Raw genomic sequence first — 23,000 nt, forward strand, 5'->3', positions numbered from 1 at the left:
TTTGTGTGAGCAACAAGGCTGTTTATTCACTTGAGTGCAAGTGGGCTGAGTCTGAAAACAGAGTCAGTGAAGGGAGATGGGGAAGGGGTTGCTTTATAGGAGTTGGGTAGGTAATGGAAAATTACAGTAAAAGGTGGTTATCTATTGTTAGCAGAGGAGGGGGTCACAAGGTACATGGTGGGGAGATGATAAAACCCATTGTCCAGAAGAAGACTGTCACAAGGTCGATTGATCAGTTAAGGTAGGACAGGGACAGGTCACAATGGTGGAATGTTGTAATGTTGGTTAATCAGTTAAGGCAGGAACTGGCTGTTTTACTTCTTGTGTGGTTTTTCAGCTGCCCCAGACTTCTTGGCTTCTGCAGGCCATCTGGACATATATGTGCAGGTCACAGGGATTACAATGGCTGAGCTTCGGCTCAGAGGCCTGACACCTCTTACTTCTGAGGGATTGCTCAAGGTAGAAGGTTAATAAATTCTTAAACTATCCCCCACTTTCACTACAGAGATTAAGAGTACAGTTCTGTCCAAGGATTTGATCTGGCCCAACAAAGAGCCTTCTTCAGAAGTGGATTAGTTTTGTCCTTTGGTGAGGCTTGTGATGGGCCTTATTTATTCGTATTGTAGGCCTCTTATACTATTCCAAAAACAAGACAAGGGAACTGAAACCACTTTGCATAATAATGTCACCTATTATCTCCAGTGAGGCTAGTCTGGTCACCTCTGGATCAATAGTACTCTTTTTTTTTTTTTTTTTTTTGAGATGGAGTTTTGCTCTTCTTGCCCAGGCTGGAGTGCAATGGCGCGATCTTGGCTCACTGCAACCTCTGCCTCCCGGGTTTAAGCGATTCTCCTGCCTCAGCCTCCTGAGTAGTTGGGATTACAGGCGCCTGCCACCATGCCCGGCTAATTTTGTATTTTTAGTAGAAACGGGGTTTCTCCATGTTGGTCAGGTTGGTCTCTAACTCCTGACCTCAGGTGATCCATCCGCCTCAGCCTCCCAAAGTTCTGGGATTACAGGCGTGAGCCACCGCACCTGGCCATAGTTGTCTTTCTTATTGTGGATTTAATCTGCATTGTCCCTAAGAACTCAGAATTACTGTTGATGCTTCAAAGGGGTGTGTGTGTGTGTGTGTGTGTGTTCAGTTAATCCAGAAATTCCTCCCAGGAAAATAGAAGACCCCAGGAGGAGTGGGGCAACAACTCTTTATCTGCTACTGGCAGACAGATCTTCATGAAAACACACATGAACCTCCAGAACTCGATGTGCTCCACCAGCCGGCCTTAGCTTGTCAAAGCCAACCTTGGAATTTCCTGCTGAAGCCCCCATGGAATAGCTCAGCTAGCAGGAACCGTAGAACAGAGGATCCTTACTTAAGTGCATCTTGATGTTCTGAGTGAAGGAACAGCACAGACCCTCTGGGAGACCATCCCCTGTGTGTTAGTGAGGTCTTGCATTGTAAAGATCTTGAAGAAAGGAGACTGTGTCTGTGAGTCCTCAACAAAGCAGACACCTGATTGGAGTTAGGAGTCCAAAGGGTTTATCCGAAGTGGCACCTGTGAAAGGAAAAGGAAGGAAGCAGGATTGAGAAGAAAGTGTTAGACCGTGAGATGCAGGTCTGACAAATGCCTGAGAGCTCCAAAGCAAAGAGGACCTTTAGAGAAGCCACATGTTGGGCAGAAATAGTGAGGTCCTTGACCACACTGTCCTGCTCAGTAAATGGCTAGATCCACCCTGAGAAGAATGTAACCTCCTTCTAGAAGCTGAAGTAGACCAGAAGGAGTTAACAGCTGGACACTCACAGCTAATCAGGCTCTCAGCAGCTGGGCCATGAGTCCTGTCTAGAAGGAAAACCTGAGCTTTGACCTGCGTCTCCACATCTGCCACAGGGACTATCTCTGGAGGACAGAGGAAACCTCAGTTTTGAAAGCAGGCCTAGGAATTTGCTGGTGCCAATAAAAGACCCAATGGGAACTTATATTAGGCATCCTATGCCTGGTGGATTTGTCCCTCTGTATTGTGATTCATTCTGCCCCCAAATCTTCAGTGAATTTCTTAGTGCCATGGCATTGTGAGGAATAAAGAATAGGCAGCTGGGGAAGTGTGTGAGTCCATGTTACATTGCTATAAAGGAATACCTGAGACTGGGTAATTCATATTGAAACAGGATTTATTTGGCTCACAGTTCTGCAGGCTGTACAAGCACAGTACCAGCATGGAGGAGGTCCCAGGCTCCTTTTAACAACCAACTCCCGCATGCACTAAAAGAGAGAGAACTCACTCATCACCAAGGGGAGGGCACCAAGCCATTCATGAGGGATCCACCCCCATGAACCAAACACCTCCCACCAAGCTCACCTCCAATATTGGGAATCACATTTCAGCATGAGATTTGGAGGGGACAAACATCCAAACTGTATCAGGAAGTATGGTATTCCCCATCTCATCCCTGCCCCAAAGCCTGCATCTCAGCATCCATGTAGAAATAATGTAAGGGCCATAATCTTGGAGTTCCCAGAAGTGGCCAGCCCCAGAGAGTGCTGAGGCCCAAGATGGAGCCACCTGCTATTTGAAAATAGACTGTGGAACTGCACAGACAAACCCCCTTCCAACACCACCCCTTCCCAAATACAGCAGAAGAAAGCAATCCTAGGCATGAGGGGAAAGAGAAGCCCATACTTGTTTTATAAGAATATTCTGCCTGCTAGGACCATGCAAATACTGGGATATTTCCAACCAGTATTCACAAACAACTGCTTAAATACTTGGCACTCAGTGAAAAAAACTGAAAAACCAAAAATTTGAGTAAGCTACACAACAGAGTTACAAAATTCTAGGAGTCGCTTCCAAGATGGCTGAATAGGAACAGCTCTGGTCTACAGCTCCCAGCATGATTGACACAGAAGACAGGTGATTTCTGCATTTCCAACTGAGGTGTGTGGTTCATGTCACTGAGATTGTTTGAACAGTGGGTGCAGCCCAAAAGTGAGCTGAAGCAGGGCAGGGCGTCACCTCACCTGGGAAGAGCAAGGATTCGGGGGATTTCCCCTTCCTAGCCAAGGGAAGCCGTGAGTGACTGTACCTGGAGAAATGGTACACTCCTGCACAAATACCGCACTTTTCCCATGGTCTTCGCAATCAGCAGACCGGGAGATTCCCTCCCGTGCCTGGCTCAGCAGGTCCCATGCCCATAGAGGCTTACTCACTGCAAGTGCAGCAGTTTGAGATTAACCTGGGATGGTGGAACTTGGTGGAGGAGGGGCGTCCACCATTGCTAAGGCTTGAGTAGGTGGTTCTATGATCACAGTGTAAACAAAGTGGCAAAAAAGCTCAAACTGGGCAGAGCCCACCACAGCTCAGTAAGGCCTACTGCCTCTCTAGATTCCACCTCAGGGGGCAGGGCGCACCTGAATAAAAGGAAGTAGACAGCTTCTGCAGACTTCAACATCATTGCCTGACACCTCGGAAGAGACCAGTGGTTCTCCCAGCATGGCATTTGAGCTCTGATAATGGACAGACTTCCTCCTCAAGTGGGTCCCTGACCCCTGTGTAACCTGATTGGGAGACACCTCCCAGTAGGGGCCGACAGACACCTCCTACAGGTGGGTGCCCCTCTGGGACAAAGCTTCCAGAAGAAGGATCAGGCAGCAATATTTGCTGTTCTGCAGCCTCCGCTAGTGATACCCAAGCAAACAGAGTCTGGAGTGGACCTCCAGCAAACTCCAAAAGACCTGCAGCTGAGAGGCCTGTTAGAAGGAAAACTAACAAACAGAAAGGAATAGCATCAACATCAACAAAAAGGACATCCACGCCAAAACCCCATCTGTATGTCACCAACACCAAAGACCAAAGGTAGATAAAACCACAAAGATGGGAGAAACCAGAGCAGAACAGCCAAAACATCCAAAAACCAGAACAACTCTTCTCCTCCAAAGGAATACAAGTCCTGGCCAGACAGGGAACAAAATTAGACAGAGAGTTGACAGAAGTAGGCTTCAGAAAGTCAGTAATAACAAACTTCTCCGAGCTAAAGGAGCATGTTCTAACCCATCGTAAGGAAGCTAAAAACCTTGAAAAAAGGTTAGACAAATGGCTAACTAGAATAACCAGTGTAGGGAAGAGCTTAAATGACCTGATGGGGCTGAAAACCACAGTAGGAGAACTTCATGAAGGATACACAAGCTTCAATAGCTGATTTGATCAAGCAGAAGAAAGGATATCAGTGATTGAAGATCAAATTAATGAAGTTAAGTGAGAAGACAAGATTAGAGACAAAAAGAGTAAAAAGGAACATTCATTCAGGAAATACAGAGAACACCACAAACATACTCCTCAAAAAGAACAACCCCAAGACACATAATTGTCAAATTCACCAAGGTAAAGGGAAGCCAGAGAGAAAGGTTGGGTTACTGACAAAGGGAAGCCCATCAGACTAACAGGGGACCTTTCAGCAGAAACCCTACTATTGCGGGATCTGGCCAGCAGCCCGCAATGCAACAGGGCTCTCTCTCAGTTCCCAGGTGGATCAGCAGGTTGAGAAATAACAGACACACACAAGATAGTGAAAGCTGGGTCCAGGGGGTCACCGCCTTTTGGTCCCGTGGTGCCAACAACACACTGGATATACCAGCATTTATTATTAAGTTTAGTGAGGATGGGGGTAGGTTAGTGAGGGATTTAGGGTTATTTGATTATGATGTGAGATGGTCACATGGTGATGAAGTAATTCTTTAACATAACATCTGTATGCAGAAGTACAGTATACAGGGATAAGGATTTACAATATAATGTGTGCATCAGTAATTTCTAACAGAGCCTTAAAACAGAAACACAGTCTTTTCATAACCCATGATTAGCAAGATATTAATCAGCAGTAACAGTTGCAGCAAAAGATGGTTACAAACAATCCATAGAAACAGGACATGAAGCTAGACAACCGGTTAGACCAGAAATTCTCAGAAGGGAGTATGCCTTAACCCTAAAGAGGCCTAGAAGAGCCATGGCAAGATGAGGGCATTTATGGCCCTATCTTATCCATATGGACAGGTGCCCCTCATGCATCCATTTATAGGCTCTCCACAAGGGCCGCATTCCATTCCCAGAGCTATGAACATCTGCTTTTCTGGGATAGGAATCTTGGTGATGTGAAACCTCCCTGGCTGCATGTCCATTCATAGGCTCTCTGCAGAGGGAAGCACATCACGTGCTGTTGGTTCATTCTGGCAGTCCAACCTGGCATTGTCTTTAAACAATCCTGCATGCAATTTTGTATTTACAATAATCAGGAGCATTTCATCTTTTATTCCATAGCAATAGTTTCAGGGGGTCTTCCTACACCCTACAAGCCAGAAGAGAGTCAGGACCAATATTCAACATTCTTAAATAAAAGAATTTTCAAAACAGAATTTCATATCCAGCCAAACTAAGCTTCATAAGTGAAGGAGAAATAAAATCCTTTACAGACAAGCAGATGCTGAGAGATTTTGTTGTCACCAGGCCTGCCTTAGAAGAGCTCCTGAAGGTAGCACTTTACGTGGAAAGGAACAACCTTTTTGTTTTGCCACTGCAAAAACATACCAAATTGTAAAGACCATTGATGCTATGAAGACACTGTATCAATTAATGGGTGAAATAACCAGCTAACATCATAATGACAGGATCCAATTCACATATAGCAATATCAACTTTAAATGTAAATGGGATAAATGCCCCAATTAAAAGACATAGACTGGCAAATTGGATAAAGAGTCAAGACTCGGCCGGGTGCAGTGGCACATGCCTGTAATCCCAGCACTTTGGGAGGCCGAGGCGGGTGGATCATGAGGTCAGGAGATCGAGACCATCCTGGCTAACATGGTGAAACCCCGTCTCTACTAAAAATACAAAAACTTAGCCAGGCGTAGTGGCACCAGCCTGTAGTCCCAGCTACTTGGGAGGCTGAGGCAGGAGAATGGCATGAGCCCAGTAGGTGGAGCATGCAGTGAGCCGACATTGTGCCACTACACTCCAGCCTGGGTGACAGAGCGAGACTCTGTCTCAAAAAAAAAAAAAAAAAAAGAAAAAAAAAAGAGTCAAGACCTATCAGTGTGCTGTATTCAGGAGGCCCATCACACATGCAAAGACACACATAGGCTCAAAATGAAGGGATGAAGGAAGATCTACCAAACAAATAAAAAGTGAAAAAAAGCAGAGGTTGCAATCCTAGTCTCGGATAAAACAGAATTTAAACCAACAAAGATCAAAAGACACAAAGAAGGCCATCACATAATGGTAAAAGAATCAATTCAACAAGAAGAGCTAACTATCCTAAATATATATATGCACCCAATACAGAGCACCCAGGTTCACAAAGAAAGTTCAAACAGACCTACAAAGGGTTTACACTCCCACACAATAATAATGGGAAACTGTAAACCCCACTTTTAATATTAGACAGACAAAAAGACAGAAAATTAACAAGGATATCCAGGATTTGAACTCAGCTCTAGACCAAGCAGACCTAACACGCATCTACAGAACTTTCCATTACAAATCAACAGAATATACATTCTTCTCAGCACTTCATCACCCTTATTCTAAAATTGACCACACAATTGGAAGTAAAACACTCCTTAGCAAATGTCAAAGAACAGAAATCACAACAAAATGTCTCTCAGACCACAGTGCAATCAAATTAGAACTCAGGATTAAGGAACTCACTCAAAACTGCACAACTGCATGGAAACTGAACAACCTGCTCCTGAATAACTACTAGGTAAATAACAAAATGAAAGCAGAAATAAAGATGTTCCTTGAAATCAATGAAAACAAAGACACAATGTACCAGAATCTCTGGGACACATTTAAAACAGTGTGTAGAGGGAAATTTATAGCACTAAATGCCCACAAGAGAAAGCAGGAAAGATCTAAAATGAACTCCGTAACATCATGATTAAAAGAACTAGAGAAGCAAGAGCAAACAAATTCAAAAGCTAGGAGAAGACAAGAAATAACTAAGATCATGGCAGAACTGAAGGAGATAGAGACACAAAAGAAACCTTCAAAAAATCAATGAATCCAGGAGCTGGTTATTTGAAAATATCAACAAAATAGATAGACCACTGGCAAGACTAATAAGGCAGAAAAGAGAGAAAAATGAAATGGACACAATAAAAAATGAAAAAGGGGATATCACCTCCCATCCCACAGAAATACAAACTACCGTCAGAGAACACCTCTACACAAATAATCGAGAAAATCTAGAAGAAATGGATAAATTCCTGGACACATAGACCCTTCCAAGAGAAAATCAGGAAGAAGTTGAATCTCTGAATAGACCAATATCAGGTTCTAAAATTGAGATAATAATTAATAGCCTACCAACCAAAAAAAGTCCAGGACCAGATGGATTCAAAGTTGAATTCTACCAGAGGTACAAAGAGGAGCTGGTACCATTCCTTCTAAAACTATTCCAATCAATAGATAAAGAGGGAGTCCTCCCTAACTCATTTTATTAGGTCAGCATCATCCTGATAACAAAGCCTGGCAGAGACACAACAAAAAAAGAGAATTTTAGGCCAATATCCCAAATGAAAATCAATGCAAAAACCCTCAATAAAATACTGGCAAAACGAATCCAGCAGCACATCAAAAAGGTTATCCACCACGATCAAGCCGACTTCATCCCTGAGATGCAAGGCTTGTTCAACATATGCAAATCAATAAACGTAATCAATCACATAAACAGAACCAATGACAAAAACCACATGATTAATTATTTAGATACAGAAAGGCCTTCGATAAAATTGAACACCCCTTCATGCTAAAAACTCTCAATAAACTAGGTATTGATGGGACGTATCTCTAAATAATAAGAGCTATTTATGACAAAGCCACAGCCAGTATCATACTGCATGGGCAAAAACTGGAAGCATTCCCTTTGAAAAAAGGCACGAGACAAGGATGCCCTCTCACAACTACAACTCCTATTCGACATAGTATTGGAAGTTCTGGCTAGGGCAATCAGGAAAGAGAAAGAAATAAAAGGTATTCAAACAGGAAGAGAGGAAGTAAAATTGTCTCTGTTTGCAGATGACATGATTGTATATTTAGAAAACCTTATCATCTCAGCCCAAAATCTCCTTAAGCTGATAAGCAACTTCAGCAAAGTCTCAGGATACAAAATCAATGTGCAAAAATGACAAGCATTCCTATACACCAATAACAGACAATAGAGAGCCAAATCATGAGTGAACTCCCATTCACAATTGCTACAAAGAGAATAAAATACCTAGGAATCCAACTTACAAGGGATGTGAAGGACCTCTTCAAGGAGAAATACAGACACTGCTCAAGGAAGTAAGTGAGGACACAAACAAATGGAAAAACATTCCATGCCCATGGATAGGAAGAATCAATATTGTGAAAATGGCCATACTGCCCAAAGTAATTTATAGATTCAATGCTATCCCCATCAAGCTACCATTGACTTTCTTCACAGAATTGGAAAAAACTACTTTGAATTTTATATGGAACCAAAAAAGAGCCAATATAATGAAGACAATCCTAAGCAAAAAGAACAAAGCTGGACGCATGATGCTACCTGACTTCAAACTATACAGCAAGGCTACAGTAACCAAAACAGCATGGTACTGGTACCAAAACAGATATCAAGACCAATGGAACAGAACAAAGGCCTCAGAAACAACACCACACATCTACAACCATCTGATCTTTGACAAACCTAACAAAAACAAGCAATAAGAAAAAGATTCCCTATTTAATAAATGGTGTTGGGAAAACTGGCTAGCCATATGCAGAAAACTGAAACTGGACCCCTTCCTTACACCTTATAAAAAAATTAACTCAAGATGGATTAAAGACTTAAACATAAGACCTAAAACCATAAAAACCCTAGAGGAAAACCTAGGACATACCATTCAGGACATAGGCATGAGCAAAGACTTCACGACTAAAATACCCAAAGCAACAGCAACAAAAGCCAGAATAGACAAATGGGACTTAATTAAACTAAAGAGCTTCTGAACACCAAAAGAAACTATAATTAGAGTGAACAGAGAACCTACAGAATGTGAGAAAATTTTTGCAATCTATCTATCTGACAAAGGGCTAATATCCAGAATTTACAAAAAACTTAAATTTACAAGAAAAAAAAACCATCGAAAAGTGGGCTAAGAATGTGAACAGACACTTCTCAAAAGAAAACATTTATGCAGCCAAGAAACATGAAAAAATGCTCATCATCACTGCTCATTAGAAAAATGCAAATCAAAACCACAATGAGATACCATCTCACACCAGTTAGAATGGCAATCATTAAAATGTCAGGAAACAATAGATGCTGGAGAGGATGTGGAGAAATAGGAATGCTTTTATACTGTTGGTGGGAGTGTAAATTAGTTCAACCATTGTGGAAGACAGTGTGGCCATTCCACAAGGATCTAGAACTACAAATACCATTTGACCCAGCAATCCCATTACAGGGTATATATCCAAAGGATTATAAATCATTCTACTATAAAGACACATGCATATATATGTTTATTGCAGCACTGTTCACAATAGAAAAACCTTGGACCAACCCAAATGCCCATCAATGATAGACTGGAAAAAGAAAATGTGGCACATATACACCATGGAATATTATGCAGCCATAAAAAATGATGAGTTCATGTCCTTTGCAAAGACCTGGATGAAGCTGGAAACCATCATTCTCAGCAAACTAACAAAAGAACAGAAAACCAAACACTGCACGTTCTCACTCATAAGTGGAAGTTGAACAATGAGAACACATGGACACAGGGAGGGCAATATCACACACCATGGCCTTTTCAGGGGGGTGGGGGGCTAGGGGAGGGATAGCATTAGGAGAAATACTTAATGTAGATGACCAGTTGATGGGTGCGGAAAACCACCATGGCACATGTACACCTGTGTAACAAACCTGCACGTTCCGCAAGTGTATCTCAGAACTTAAAGTATAATTATTTTAAAAAAGAAATTAAAAAGTGGGGATTGGAGCATAGAAGAAAGAAAAGAAAAGAAATTTGAAGGACAGTATGTATAGTGTCATTTCAATTGTGGAAACAATTTTTAAAAGAAAAATGCATGTAAATGTACAGGAAACTTCTGGAAGGATACACAAAGCCAAGAGCTATATGGGAAGAAGGTAAAAGAACCATAGGGAAGAGTTACCTTTTACTTTTCAAATAATTTTCTGTCCCTTTTTAAAAATAATAAGCATGTGTTATTTATATAATTTAATGAGTAGATGTGTTGATTTGAAAAACACACTGATCCTGAAAGTTTAAATTCCAGTTGAGAGAAAATTGATTTCTATGAAAACTATGGATTGCCCAACAATGCCAGAAAACTGAAGTGTAACTATACAACACATACAGTGGTCAAGGTTGTCATCAGTCACTCTGATTTCACATAGAGAATTTAAAACACCTAACTGGGTGCAGTGGCTCACGCCTGAAATCCCAGCACTTTTGGAGGCCAAGGCAGGAAGATCACTAGGTCAAGGGATCGAGATCATCCTGGCCAACATGGTGACACCCCGTCTCTACTAAAAATACAAAAATTAGCTGGGTGAGGTGGTATGCGCCTGTGGTCCCAGCTACTTGGGAGGCTGAGGCAGGAGAATCACTTGAACCCAGGAGGCAGAGGTTGCAGTGAGCTGAGATTGTGCCACTGCACTCCAGCCTGGCGACAGAGCAAAACTCTGTCAAAAAGAAAAAAAAAAAAAGAAGAAGAAGTTAAAATGCCACAGTCCTTGGTGGACTTAACAAAAGAAGATGAATGTGGGAATAAAGACAAAGACAAAAGAGTATATTTGGAAGAAGGGGTCAGGAGGCTCCTTGCTTCTAGTGAAGAAGGGCCCTGAGCTTCTATAGCCCTTTGTATTTATTAAGTAAAGAAGATAGGGAGAAGGGGGTAGTTGTCAGTCAGCTGCTTGGCTTAGTGCAGGCTTGCATGACTGCATTCTTTGAACAGTAGTCTCCAGATGTTCCTGTAGATAACCTCAAGGAGCACAGCACCAGGGAGTCATTGCCCTCAGCAAACCTTCTGGTAGCAGGCGCAGAAGTGAGTTTGCCCACATTCTGCATTCACAATAAACAGTTTGCTGTTAGATCATACAGCCTTCAGTGGAATGCTGAGTTGGTCACGACCCTCAGGCCTTTGGCTCCCTACATTAAAACACCCATTTCACCAGATTAAAAATGTTCAATAAAATTTATAAAAAGCACTTAATGCTTGCCAGCATTTAGTAAGGAAGTGCTCAATAAATACTGTTAACACTCTTACTATTACTTTGTCTGCTTGGTAGTTGTCCTAACCCCACACCAGCCCTCCCACATTGCCTAATTCTGACTTGTGTCAGTGATGCAGGACTCGACTCAATCTAGGACAGTTATTGCAAAACGCAAGACTTAAATTCCACCCCAGGTGAAATCTCTTCTGGACCACAGGCAGCCCTTGAAAAGGATGGGAGTAGTGCCCTCAGTCATGAAGGCATTTGTCCCTCAAGATAGGCAGATGTTACCACCTCCATATAAGAACAATCCCATTGCCTGTTACAGTTCCCATTTCAAAGAGATACTCCCACATATGCATGTATTTCCCTGAAAGATTTCCCGTTATTTATTTATTTATTTATTTATTTATTTATTGAGATAGAGTCTTTCATTCTGCTGCCCAGGCTGGAGTGCAATGGCATGATTTTGGCTCACTGCAACCTCTGCCTCCCACGTTCAAGCAATTCTCCTGCCTCAGCCTCCTGAGTAGCTGGGATTACAGGCACATGCCACCAGGCCCGGCTGGTTTTTGCATTTTTAGTAGAGACGAGGTTTCACCATGTTGGCCAGGCTGATCTCGAACTTCTGACCACACCCAGCTAATTTTCGTATTGTTAGTAAAGAGGATTACAGGTGTGAGCCACCATGCCCAGCCCAAGATTTCCTGTTCTTATCTCCAATAAGCGAGCTTGATGAGGAGTAGTGCTAGACAGTCCCATTCTTCTTGACTTCCTTCCATCCTTTTCTGCTCACAGGCCCCCTCCCTAATGTCCCCTGTGCTCTCCACAAAAGAAATAGTGCTAGAGGCCAAATAGCAACCCTGCCCACACAAGGAAGGGCCATGTAATGTTCACCAAGCACCCAAGCCACAATTCTCTCTTCCCAGAATCCTTTGCTCTTTGAAGTGTAGTCTTCCTCACCTTCCTGCCAACCTCAGCCCCTGAGTCCACCTGTCTACCTCTGAAGAGAAGGGAAAGAGAGATCAAACGCCCCCTGCAGGACTGTCCCTTTGAACCAAGCCCTGAGAACCCCCGCAGCAGTCCTCCTATGTACCCTCCCCCAGCCGCACACACAGATGGAGAGCCCTGGGAAGGGTTCCCACAGTGCATTAGCTCCAAACAGTGCAAGAGGACAAGCAGTGTGGCGGTTCCAGCCTCTGTCAATAATTCATGAGGCTCAGACTGAGGAGCACCAGAGTCAGTTTTCCCTGGACATGGGGAAAATTATACTGAAGCTCTCCTGTCTCATCGGGATGTGCTGAGTAGCAAAGCAGAGTACTGCAGCTGTAACTTCTTGGCTGAGGAAAACACTAGAATTCCAGTGCAGGCCGTTCTATTACTTGCTCTCCATACACCCCCTTTTGAATGTTGAAACCCTTTTTCAGCTGCTCAGCTGACCTGCACATATACTAAATGAATCTTGAGCAAACATGAATTCTATTCAAAAGTCATGCCTAGAACTGGATTTCACAAACCAGGATTCTTTCCCCTTTAATTGTAGGGACTGGCATAAGGCTGCCAAACTGGTGATTTCACCAATAACACATCTCTAAACCTACCCATCTGCTTTCATCATATTTTCTGAAAGAAAACACTAACACACACACAAAAAAAGAAGCAAACGTATACTCCACAATAAAGGACTGTTAAATAAGCTTAGCTTTATGAAACTCACTGTAATTGTTTCCTTTTCTCATTTTGCCTTGAACTAGTGAAAACGCTGCCATGAACCAGCACTGCTTCTCAGTCTGGCTTTGGAGGCCAGTGGGTTAAACCAATTCAGATGCTTGCATTTGGGTCTGTTGGGGCCTTTCTACACTGTACCATAAGCCATCCAGATTTATTCATTCTCCCAGAAACCCAGGAGGGAGATCATTTCAGCCCACTTGGCAGAAGTGGAGACTGAAGTCTTGGACACAGAATTTATAGCTGGCAAGGACTTTATTCATCTACTCCATACCCTCAGTAATTTACAGATGAAGAGTCTGGCCCAGGGCACCAATAATAATCACTACATGGTGGCAGTAACTACTATGTGCTTAGTAGCTTACAGTTCATAAAGAGATTTTGCATTCAACAAATATTTATTGAACTAGGATGGAGGCTAAGACCTGGGGACAGAGGGGTTAGGGAGAACTTGAGTGCCCCGAGTTCTTTGCATTTCCACCACTGCTTGAGGGACTCTCCAGCCTCCTCGCTACCACTTAGCCCCTGTAAAGGAGGAAGTCCCTTTGTCGACGGACATGAGATGCTGTTTGGCCAATGACCATAGTCTGCCCTCCAGGGCGTGTGAAGATGGAAGAGACCCTGGGCAGAGTGAAGGGCAGTGCCAGGCCTGGCGCAGCTACTCCCTATCACGTCTCTCTCCCAGGCTCTTCCAGCCTCACCTGGTGGACTCCATGGCGACCACAGGCCTCACCTCCATGGGCAGTCTCAAAACATTTGCCCTCCTGTGGGCTGTCACATACATAGACCCAGACTTTCTTGGAGAAGGAATTCTGAAGAAGCAAAAGCAACCAACTCAAAACCCCCACTTCCCAGAGAAGAAAATGTGGGCAAGCAGATGCAGAAAGGCAGCAGCCAAAGCCTGCGGGTTCCTGCAGGGGCCAGGGGAGGGGCGAGCCCTACAGGCAACTTGAACGGAGAGCGCTTTGATCACCCGCCAGCCCGGGAAGGCAAGCCCCAGTCAGGCGGAAGGTAGATGGTGGAGGGGCGCCGCGGCGGATGGAGGCGCCCAGGGCCACAGACCGCTCACATCGGTACCGGGGCGGGGAGCAGGGCGGGCAGGGAAGCGGCCCGCCCTTCGTCCTGCCCCTCGCCCTACTCTCTGTCACCGCCCCTGGGAAGAGTGGAACCCATACTTGCTGGTCTGAGCCATGCACAAGACGGGGCTGCTAGGCCTCTGTGCCCGGGCTTGGAATTCGGTGCGGATGGCCAGCTCCGGGATGACCCGCCGGGACCCGCTCGCGAATAAGGTGGCCCTGGTAACGGCCTCCACCGACGGGTGAGTGCTCCGGCCGGAGTTTCTGAGGCCCTGGCTGCCTGGAAACAGGCACTGGCCTCTCATCCTCGGCCTCCGGTGCCCCTGTCCTCAGACCTTACACGCTGCCAAAGTCTGGCCCTGGAAAAAAGGTAGCCACGTGGTCCGCCTGAAGCCACTCCGAATCCCCTAGCCCTGGACCCTCCCTTGCCAGCCCTTCTGTCCCTGCTACCTCTGGCACAACTGTGCCACCTCTGTGCAGCCCCATCGATCTAGTCTCCCCAGTGTTCTGGGCTGCCCCAGTCAACCAGCCCCACCTAGCGTCTGGGAAGACCAGAAACTGGAAATCCAAGGAAATCTGGATTTCAAAATACTATCCCACGGCCTCCAGCACTTTGAAAATGTACCAGACATTCTATTTGGGCACCGGAAAGTCCCCCGGAACCCCTCCCCCACCTAGATGGGACACCAGAGCCATGTGTCGAGATATTTGTTTAGGTCGGTACATCTGGGCCGACCTTGCCCAGCCTGTTTCTCACCCACCATTCTTGTCTATCCTGGTTCTCATTTCTACAGGACTTTGCTAGATGCCAGCTCTTCACAAAACTAAAATACAAATGTAGGTAAAATGCTAATAGCTGACAAATGCAAAATGTGTAACTCTTCCTCCCAAGGCAATATTTACATTTTTGACCGGAGACCATCTTTTCACATGCACCCCAAAAAATAACTAAGGATAGAATTTTGAGAATGATGTAGACGAGTAAGAAAGAAACCTGGGGGCAGGGCTGTTCTGAGTGAGACCCTCAAATCACGGAAGTGGCTGCTGCTGCACACCCAGCTCATTTCTCACCTCTCAGTCCCAACAGGAGATGAAGCCTGTCACCCATGGTGGGAACTGTAGAAAGTGATGTCAGTTCTTGGGAACTGAGGCTGTGGTCCAGGTCATAATAAAAACAAGTAAAGGAATGCCAAAAATGGCCGTGCCATTAAGCCTGTTTTACACATAGTAGGCACACGTAGGGGTTATATAGAGAAAGAGCCAGAATTCAAACCCGGGCAGTCTTAACTTCAGAGCTCATACTGTCGACCTCTTCCCCTGCACAGGCCTTGGCAGTCTTTGTCTCTTTCTGCTCACAGGATCGGCTTCGCCATCGCCCGGCGTTTGGCCCAGGACGGGGCCCACGTGGTCGTCAGCAGCCGGAAGCAGCAGAATGTGGACCAGGCGGTGGCCACACTGCAGGGGGAGGGGCTGAGCGTGACGGGCACCGTGTGCCATGTGGGGAAGGCGGAGGACCGGGAGCGGCTGGTGGCCACGGTGAGCTGCAAGGAAATGGGCACAGAGCCAGGAGGTGGAAAACGGAGCCAGCCTGAGCCTCCTTCCCTGCTTTCCTAGACAGCAGCACATTTTTACTGTGTGCCTTTCTATTATGTCCATATACTAACGTCAGAGAATCATCCCATCTCAGTCAGAGAATTTTAAAACATTCTAATGCTTCAACCCTGCATCATCCCTTGAGTACCCCAAAGAAACAGCTGGTACTGGTTCTGCAGTAATTTTCAATCTAATTGAACAGATGTGAAGGGTAAATACAATCACAAAATAGATGTTCCCACCCATGAGCTAATAAACATTCCCCTCTTCTTCAGCTTATAGAGTCAAGTCCCTGGGAACCTCAGGAAGCAGCCCACCATGTTTCAGCCACTTACTATGTGCAATTTCCTGTGTTCAGAGCCTTACACAGGTTATCTCTAGACCTGACAACAACCCAAGCAAGGCAAGGACTATTCTCTCAGTCTGCAGACCCTGGCTCAGATAGCTGGAGCAACTTCCCAAGGTCCCACAGCCAGTAAGGAAAGACCCAGACCTCCCAAGCTCCCTTCCTTTATTGGCTGCCTGTGGACTACCGGGTACTGGACTTTAGTCTCAAAGAAAGTACATAAGTCAATGTCATAATTAGTAGTGGACAACAGCCTTGCAGCTGCTGAAGCAAATATGAACCATTCACAAAGGAAGCTCCTCTTCCCTTGAGGCTCAGGGCATACACTTTATTTCCCACAGTGGAAGGGAGAATCTACCCAAAAATGGAAAGTACAGGGTTGTGCTAACAGATTGGAAGGTTGGCAGAAATAATTTGCATAATCTTAGAAGAGGAGGATCTTAAGCAATAGTAGACAGTAGTATGGTAGACAGAATAGGGTAATTCCATTTTTAAGGAACTGTCTGGCAAATGCTCAAATGTGCATTGGAAAGAGCCAAATATGAGTCCAAGAAAGTCACAAATGTGAGCCCAAAAAAGCTTGGCTTAGGCTGATGGACAGAGCCCAAGATTGGGGCCTTGATCCTGATGGTGGAAGGAGCCGTTTGGGAGTCTGGATCAATTAGCACTAACCATATGACATGTAGCAATGTAATGTGAAAATCCTCCCGGAAAAACATCCTGTGGCCCCCACCAGGTTCACTTAACATGGCCTACAGGCCTGGCCCAGAGGTGGTACTTGAGCTAAACCTTAAGGAATGGATGGGAATGGACAGATGGAATAGAGATGAGGTTCCAGATAACTCTGCAAAATGAGCAGACAGCCAAGGAGGAACTGAAGGAAACAGAGGAGCACTGTCAGGCCACAATGGAGAGCACAGGCTCAGGAGTACTGCTGGGGAAGGGGCTGCATTGAAAAGATAGAGGCCATGGGCCTCCATATCCTTTTTTTTTTTTTTTTTTTTTGAGACAGAGTTTCATTCTTTTTGCCCAGGCTGAAGTGATATGGCACAATCTCAGCTCACTGCAACCTCCGCCTCCAGGTTCAAGCAATTCTCATGCCTCAGCCTCCCGAGCAGCTAGGATTACAGGCATCCACCACCACGTCCAGCTAATTTTTGTATTTTTAGTAGAGACGGGGTTTCACCATGTTGGCCAGGCTGGTCTTGAACTCCTGACCTCAGGTGATCCACCCCCTCAGCCTCCCAATGTGCTGGGATTACAGGCGTGAGCCACTGCGCCCGGCCATAGCTTCTTAAAAGGATACACGTTAAGGACCTTAAAAGGATATGGCCTCTTAAAAGGATATGTTTACACACCCTTGTAGCAAATAAGAAGCCATGTGAGGTTTTGAGCAAGAGAAAGATGGTTATTAGGAAAGCTAATCTGGCTCTGGTAGGAAGGATATACAGAGGAGACACCGAATCCAGGGCATCAGTGAGGAAGCTGTTGCTGTCGTCCAGGTTTAGAGCAGTGGCGGTGGGACTGGAGTAGATGTGCCCAAGAGACATTTAGTGGAAACGAACCAAGATTTTCCAACCCCATGTCAAAAAGTGGGAAATAGAGAAGTCAAAAATGACTCTCAGGTAGTTTGTATGACCATTGTCAGAGAGGAGAATGATAGAATACTTGTCAGCAACTTGAAATGTCTTCTGCCAGTTGCCACATGTTACCCTGCAATGAGAAAAGCCACTGCCCTGAGAATGGATACTACCCAGTGGCCTCCTCATCTGCACCATGAAGCTTCTCACTGGTGTTGTAAGTGGAAACCAGAGTAGGTGCCTATCTGCTTGATTATATTTTTTCTTAAAAATGTATAACTATCAGAACACAGAACAAACAGCTCCTAACCGCTTTAGTGTAGTGATCACACAATTTAGAATAAGACTTAGAAGACTCTTTTTTTTTTTCCAGAGACAGGGCCTCATTCTGTTGCCCAGGCTGGAGTGCAGTGACATGATCATAGCTCACTGTAACCTCGAACTCCTGAACTCAAGCAATCCTCCCACCTCAGCCTCCCAAGTGGCTAAAACTATAGGCATGCACCACCACACCAGTTCATTTTTTTAATTTTTTGTAGAGTTGGGGCTGTATTTCCCAGGCTGTTTTGAACTCCTGGCCTCAAGTGGTCCTCCCCACTGGGCCTACCAAAGTGCTAGGATTATAGGTGTGAGCCACCACACCCAGCCTCATTCATCTTTTATGGTTTGCTATCTCTGTTCAATCAAAACCCAGCCTCCTCCCATCTCTGTGCTGACAGACCTGGAAGGAGAGGAGTATGGGGTATACAGCAGAGTAGAAAATGTCTCCAGGTGATTCTAGAGCAATCCATTGTCTCCTCCCAGCCCAAACACATGTGTACTGAGCACAGCACACATCACTTATTAACTTATTCTGCACCTCCCTAGTAACAAGTCCATTGGTGAGACTTACACAGAGCCAAGGCAGGTGACTTGGCTTTGTGCCAGGATACCAAAATTTAAAGGGTGCAGGAAAGTATTAATACTGGTTTTAAAAGATTATGTGACTGTAAATTTTGTTAGATTTACACATTGACAGCCCAGCATTCCTTCAACTGTCTAGAAACAACTGAGCTTAGCACCTAGTTAACAAGAATAATTAGTTAAAACGGGAAGCTAGCAGATGGTGTACATTGTTAGTAACACCCCTCTGTGTGCCAAATCCAGAGCACAAAGTTGACCGAGGGCCCATGTACTGCTACTTGCCCAAGGCATCAAAATTGCCAGTTCCGGGCAAACGGAAAGTCTGGTTTCAGGGTGGCTTGTACTGAAAACCCTTGTTGGCAGATTCTGCTTGGCCATTCATTACTCTAGCACATGCCTCACTATCTACTTATAACTTATTAAGGAGGTGAGATGTTGCCTTTCTTCGCCTTCTCAATTTAAATTTCAGTTTCTGCCTTGAATCTTTCATGCCTCCAGGTCAAAAGAGAGAGACAGAGACAGGGAAAATGACATCATAACCAAATATGGAATTGCTTTAAATTCAGGCTGGTATCTTCTCCCATCACGGCTCTCCTGGGCAACCAGTTTCCTGATGATCCAAACTCACTTTCAGAGGGCTCTTATGAATTAGCTCTGTGCTACAAAGTGGGAGACTGACCTCAGTTCTTCCGCTACTAACTAGCTTTGTGCCCTGAAAACATCACTTCACCCCTCCCAAACACAGAATAAGCAAGCCTCCTGTTCTTACCTAGCCCCAGTGTGCCACTACTGAACTATAAGATCTTGAGAAAATTCTCTGAACCTGTTTCATCATCTCCACCTTAAGGACACTGGAATAGATGATCTCAAAGGCCCCTCCAGGGTAACTTTCTACAGCTCTATTTAAGCCAGTTTTTCCATTCAGGTAAGTGTGGACAGATTGACTTTGAGATAATGGTAACTTATTCAAGGAGAACTGGACAGTAAGCACTTGGAGAAATGTGGGTGGAACTCAGTGTGAAAGGAAGAGGAGGGGTCTGGAAATAGATTTTGGGGTGAGACTTGAAATCATGAGAATGAAGGAGCTTCCCAAAGGGGAAGTGTAAAGAAAAGAGCGTCAGAGACAGCCTTGGAAGAATAGGAGGTGGGAAGAAAAGACTGCAAAAGAAATAGGGCCAACTTCCTGGTGGGTCGCGCCTGTAACACTTTAGGATACCAAGGCAGGTGGATGGCTTGAGCTCAGGAGTTCCAGACCAGCCTGGGCAACATGGCAAGACCCTGTCTCTATAAAAAATACAAAAATTGCCCGGGTGTGGTGGCACGCACTTGTAGTCCCAACTACTTGGGGGGGTGAGCCAAGAGGATGGCTTGAACCCAGTAGGTCAAGGCTGCAGTGAGCTGAGAACATGCCACTGTGCTCCAGTCTGGATGACAGAGCAAGACTCCATCTAAAAAAGAAAGAAGCCAACCTTAAATGGTTAGCGGCAGATCTTAGGGTAGTTTTCAAAAAAGATGTTTTAAGAAATAGAAGTTATTTTGACGATAGTTTCTAAGAAGGAAGCTTTTGTTGTCATTGTTGTTGTTTTTAATACAAAGATAAGGTCTCGCTGTGTGGCCCAGGCTTCTCTCAAATTCCTCAGCTCAAGTGAGCCTCCCACCTTGGCCTCCCAAAGTGCCATGATTACAGGCATGAGCCACAGCTCCTTGCCCAGAAGGAAGTTTTTATCAACATGGGTAAATGCACCTCCCTTACTTACTGCAGCCCTGGTCCAGAACTTACCCCTCTCTCTAGGCTGTGAAGCTTCATGGAGGTATCGATATCCTAGTCTCCAATGCTGCTGTCAACCCTTTCTTTGGAAGCATAATGGATGTCACCGAGGAGGTGTGGGACAAGGTGAGAGGGGATTAAAGCAGCGGGGCCGGTGGGGGGGCCTTGGGACACATTCAGCACAAACTCCATCTGCTTTTAGAATGCATTTGTCAAGGGCAGTGTAAATGTGAGGACTCTTTGCCACGTGCCACACACCTGGAGCACACCTTGTAAAGGGCAGGTGGGGGTGGCTCTTTCTCTGCCCTTCTCATTCGTTTCTGCTGTTCCTAGTTCTCTGCTTCTATCTGCTCTTCATTAGCCACAGTCTGCTCCCCTCCCCAGGCTTCTTCCCTGGCATGCTCTTCTGCCTTGTTGATTTCCAACAGAGACGTAGCAGCTAATATGCCAACAACTACAACACTTAATTTACACACCCACCTGTCCTCTTTTCAGCTGACAAAAAGTAATCATTTTTTACTAGTTGGGAAATATTAAATGCTGCTCCTTATTTAAAATACTAATTCTGGTGAAATGACCAGTTGCCACTTTATAACATACATCCTTTAAAAAAATAAAATAAAAACCTATATTATTTTCTTCTTAACTGCAATGTCAAGAAAATCTGAGATCCAGATGTCTAAATTCAAGTGGTAGAATATTGGGTTTTATGTGAAAGTGTATAATTACATTATATTCGTAATATATTTCACACACACTCTTTAATTACAAAGCTTTAATTAAAATATTTGTCTTTGTTTATTAAGGTTAATATTCCCACATGATTGGGAAATGCTAATTTTTATGATCCCCCATGGTTCTGCGTTTTACACTGATGTTCTATTAGTCTGTTTCTCATTGCTATAAAGGAATATCTGAGCCGGGCAATTTATAAAGAAAAGAAGTGTGTTTTGGCTTACGATACTGCAGACTGTACAAGAAGCATGGTGCCAGTATCTGCTTCTGATGAGGCCTCAGGAAGCTTGCAATCATGGCAGAAGGAAAAAGGGAGCAAGTGTGTCACATGGCAAGACATGAAGCAAGAGAGAGATACCAGTCTCTTTACCAACTAGTTCTGGCATGAAGTAATAGAGTGAGAACTCACTCATTGCCACAGGGAGGGCACCAAGCCATTCATAAGGGATCCACCCTCATGTCCCAAACACCTCACACCAGGCCCCACCTGGAACACTGGTGATCACATTTCAACATGGGACTTAGAGGGGACAAACTTACCAACTATATCAGATGTCATCAAAATTTCTCAACACTAAAGTATCAGGTTGCCAAAATACTATGATTTATTTACCAGTGTTTCATACACATAAAGACCAAACTGCCAAAATGTTCTTCAGTGAGCTAGTTTTTGATTCTAGTTTGAGCTAGTTTGAGAGAAGGCTGGGCAACACAGCGAGACCTTTTCTCTATATTAAAAACAACAACAACAACGACAACAAAACCTTCCTTCTTAGGAACTATCATCAAAATAACTTCTCTTTCTTAAACCATCTTTTCTTCAAAACTACTCAGAGATTTGCTGCTAACCATTTAAGGTTGGCTTCTTTCTTTTTTTAGACAGACTCTTGCTCTGTCTTTTTTCCTTCTTTCTTTTTTTTTTTTTTTTTCTCACTGTGTCATTGAGGCTGGAGTGCTGTGGTGTGATCTCAGCTCACTGCAACCTCAGCCTCCCAGGTTCAAGCGATTCTTGGGCCTCAGCCTCCCAAGTACCTGGGACTACAGGCATGTGCCACCATGCCTGGCTAATTTTTTGTATTGAGATGGGGTTTCACTGTGTTGCCCAGGCTGGTCTCAAATTCCTGGCCTCAACTGATCCCCACACCTCAGCCTCCCAAAATATTGGGATTACAGGCATGAGCCACCACACACAGCCAGATTCTGATAGTCTTTAAAATAGAGGAGCATCATTCATGAACAGTCTGAATAGAGACCATATGAAAGTCAGTTTTAAATTAAGTACAGGCACACCTCGGAGATATTGTGGGTCTGGTTCCAGGCCACCACACAATAAAGTGAATATTATAATGAAGTGAGTCACATGAATTTTTTAGTTTCCCAGTGCATATAAAAGTTATGTTTACACTACAATGATCATCTAATGGAAGTCTATTAACTGAGCAATAGCATTATGTCTTATATATACGTATCTTAATTTTAAAATACTTTATTGCTAAAAAATGCTGACAATCATCTGAGCCTTTAGAACTTGTAATCTTTTTGCTGGTGGAGGATCTTGCCTCAGCATTGATGGTGGCTGACTTAGGGTGGTGTTGCTGAAGGCTGGGGTGGCTGTGGCAGTTTATTCAAATAAGACAGCAGTGAAGTTTGCCACATCAGTTGACTCTTCCTTTCACAAGAGATTTCTCTGTAGCATGCAATCCTGTTTGATAGCATTTACCCACAGTAGAACTTCTTTCAAAATTGGAGTCAATCCTACAAACTCTACCACTGCTTACTCAACTAAGTACATATCATATTCTGAATCCTGTGTTGTGATTTCAACAATGTTCATGGCATCTTCACCAGAAATAGATTCCATCCCAAGAAACCACTTTCTTTGCTTATCCGTAAGAACCAGCTCCTCAGCCATCTACATTTTGTCGTGAGAGTGTAGCAATTCAGTCCCATCTTCCAGCTCCACTTCTAGTTCTCTTGCTATTTCCACCACATCTGCAGTTCCTTCCTCTGATGC

General features: G+C 44.4%; 1 protein-coding gene and 1 long non-coding RNA gene across 5 annotated transcripts in view; one reads left to right on the forward strand and one right to left on the reverse strand.

Annotated features, from left to right (window-relative positions):
* Positions 1-14,588, reverse strand: LOC104001980 (uncharacterized). Its single transcript, XR_673981.5, has 3 exons — positions 14,512-14,588; positions 14,161-14,420; positions 1-1,556 (listed from the first exon to the last, which is right to left on the reverse strand). It is a non-coding gene; the product is annotated as an uncharacterized LOC104001980 (long non-coding RNA).
* The window catches only part of LOC452804 (dehydrogenase/reductase SDR family member 4), a 15,449-nt gene continuing 6,621 nt past the window's right edge, over positions 14,173-23,000 (forward strand). For 3 of the 4 annotated variants that reach the window (XM_001164663.7, XM_009427537.5, XM_009427538.5), the window contains exons 1-3: positions 14,173-14,303; positions 15,420-15,597; positions 20,276-20,377. In XM_001164663.7, coding sequence (XP_001164663.4) covers positions 14,176-14,303; positions 15,420-15,597; positions 20,276-20,377 — 408 coding nt within the window. In that variant the 5' untranslated portion in view covers positions 14,173-14,175. The remainder of the gene's footprint in view (positions 14,304-15,419; positions 15,598-20,275; positions 20,378-23,000) is intronic. The other variant, XM_063793273.1, reaches the window with a different exon arrangement.

This window comes from Pan troglodytes, chromosome 15 (assembly GCF_028858775.2).
Source record: "Pan troglodytes isolate AG18354 chromosome 15, NHGRI_mPanTro3-v2.0_pri, whole genome shotgun sequence".
Taxonomy (NCBI): Eukaryota; Metazoa; Chordata; class Mammalia; order Primates; family Hominidae; genus Pan; species Pan troglodytes.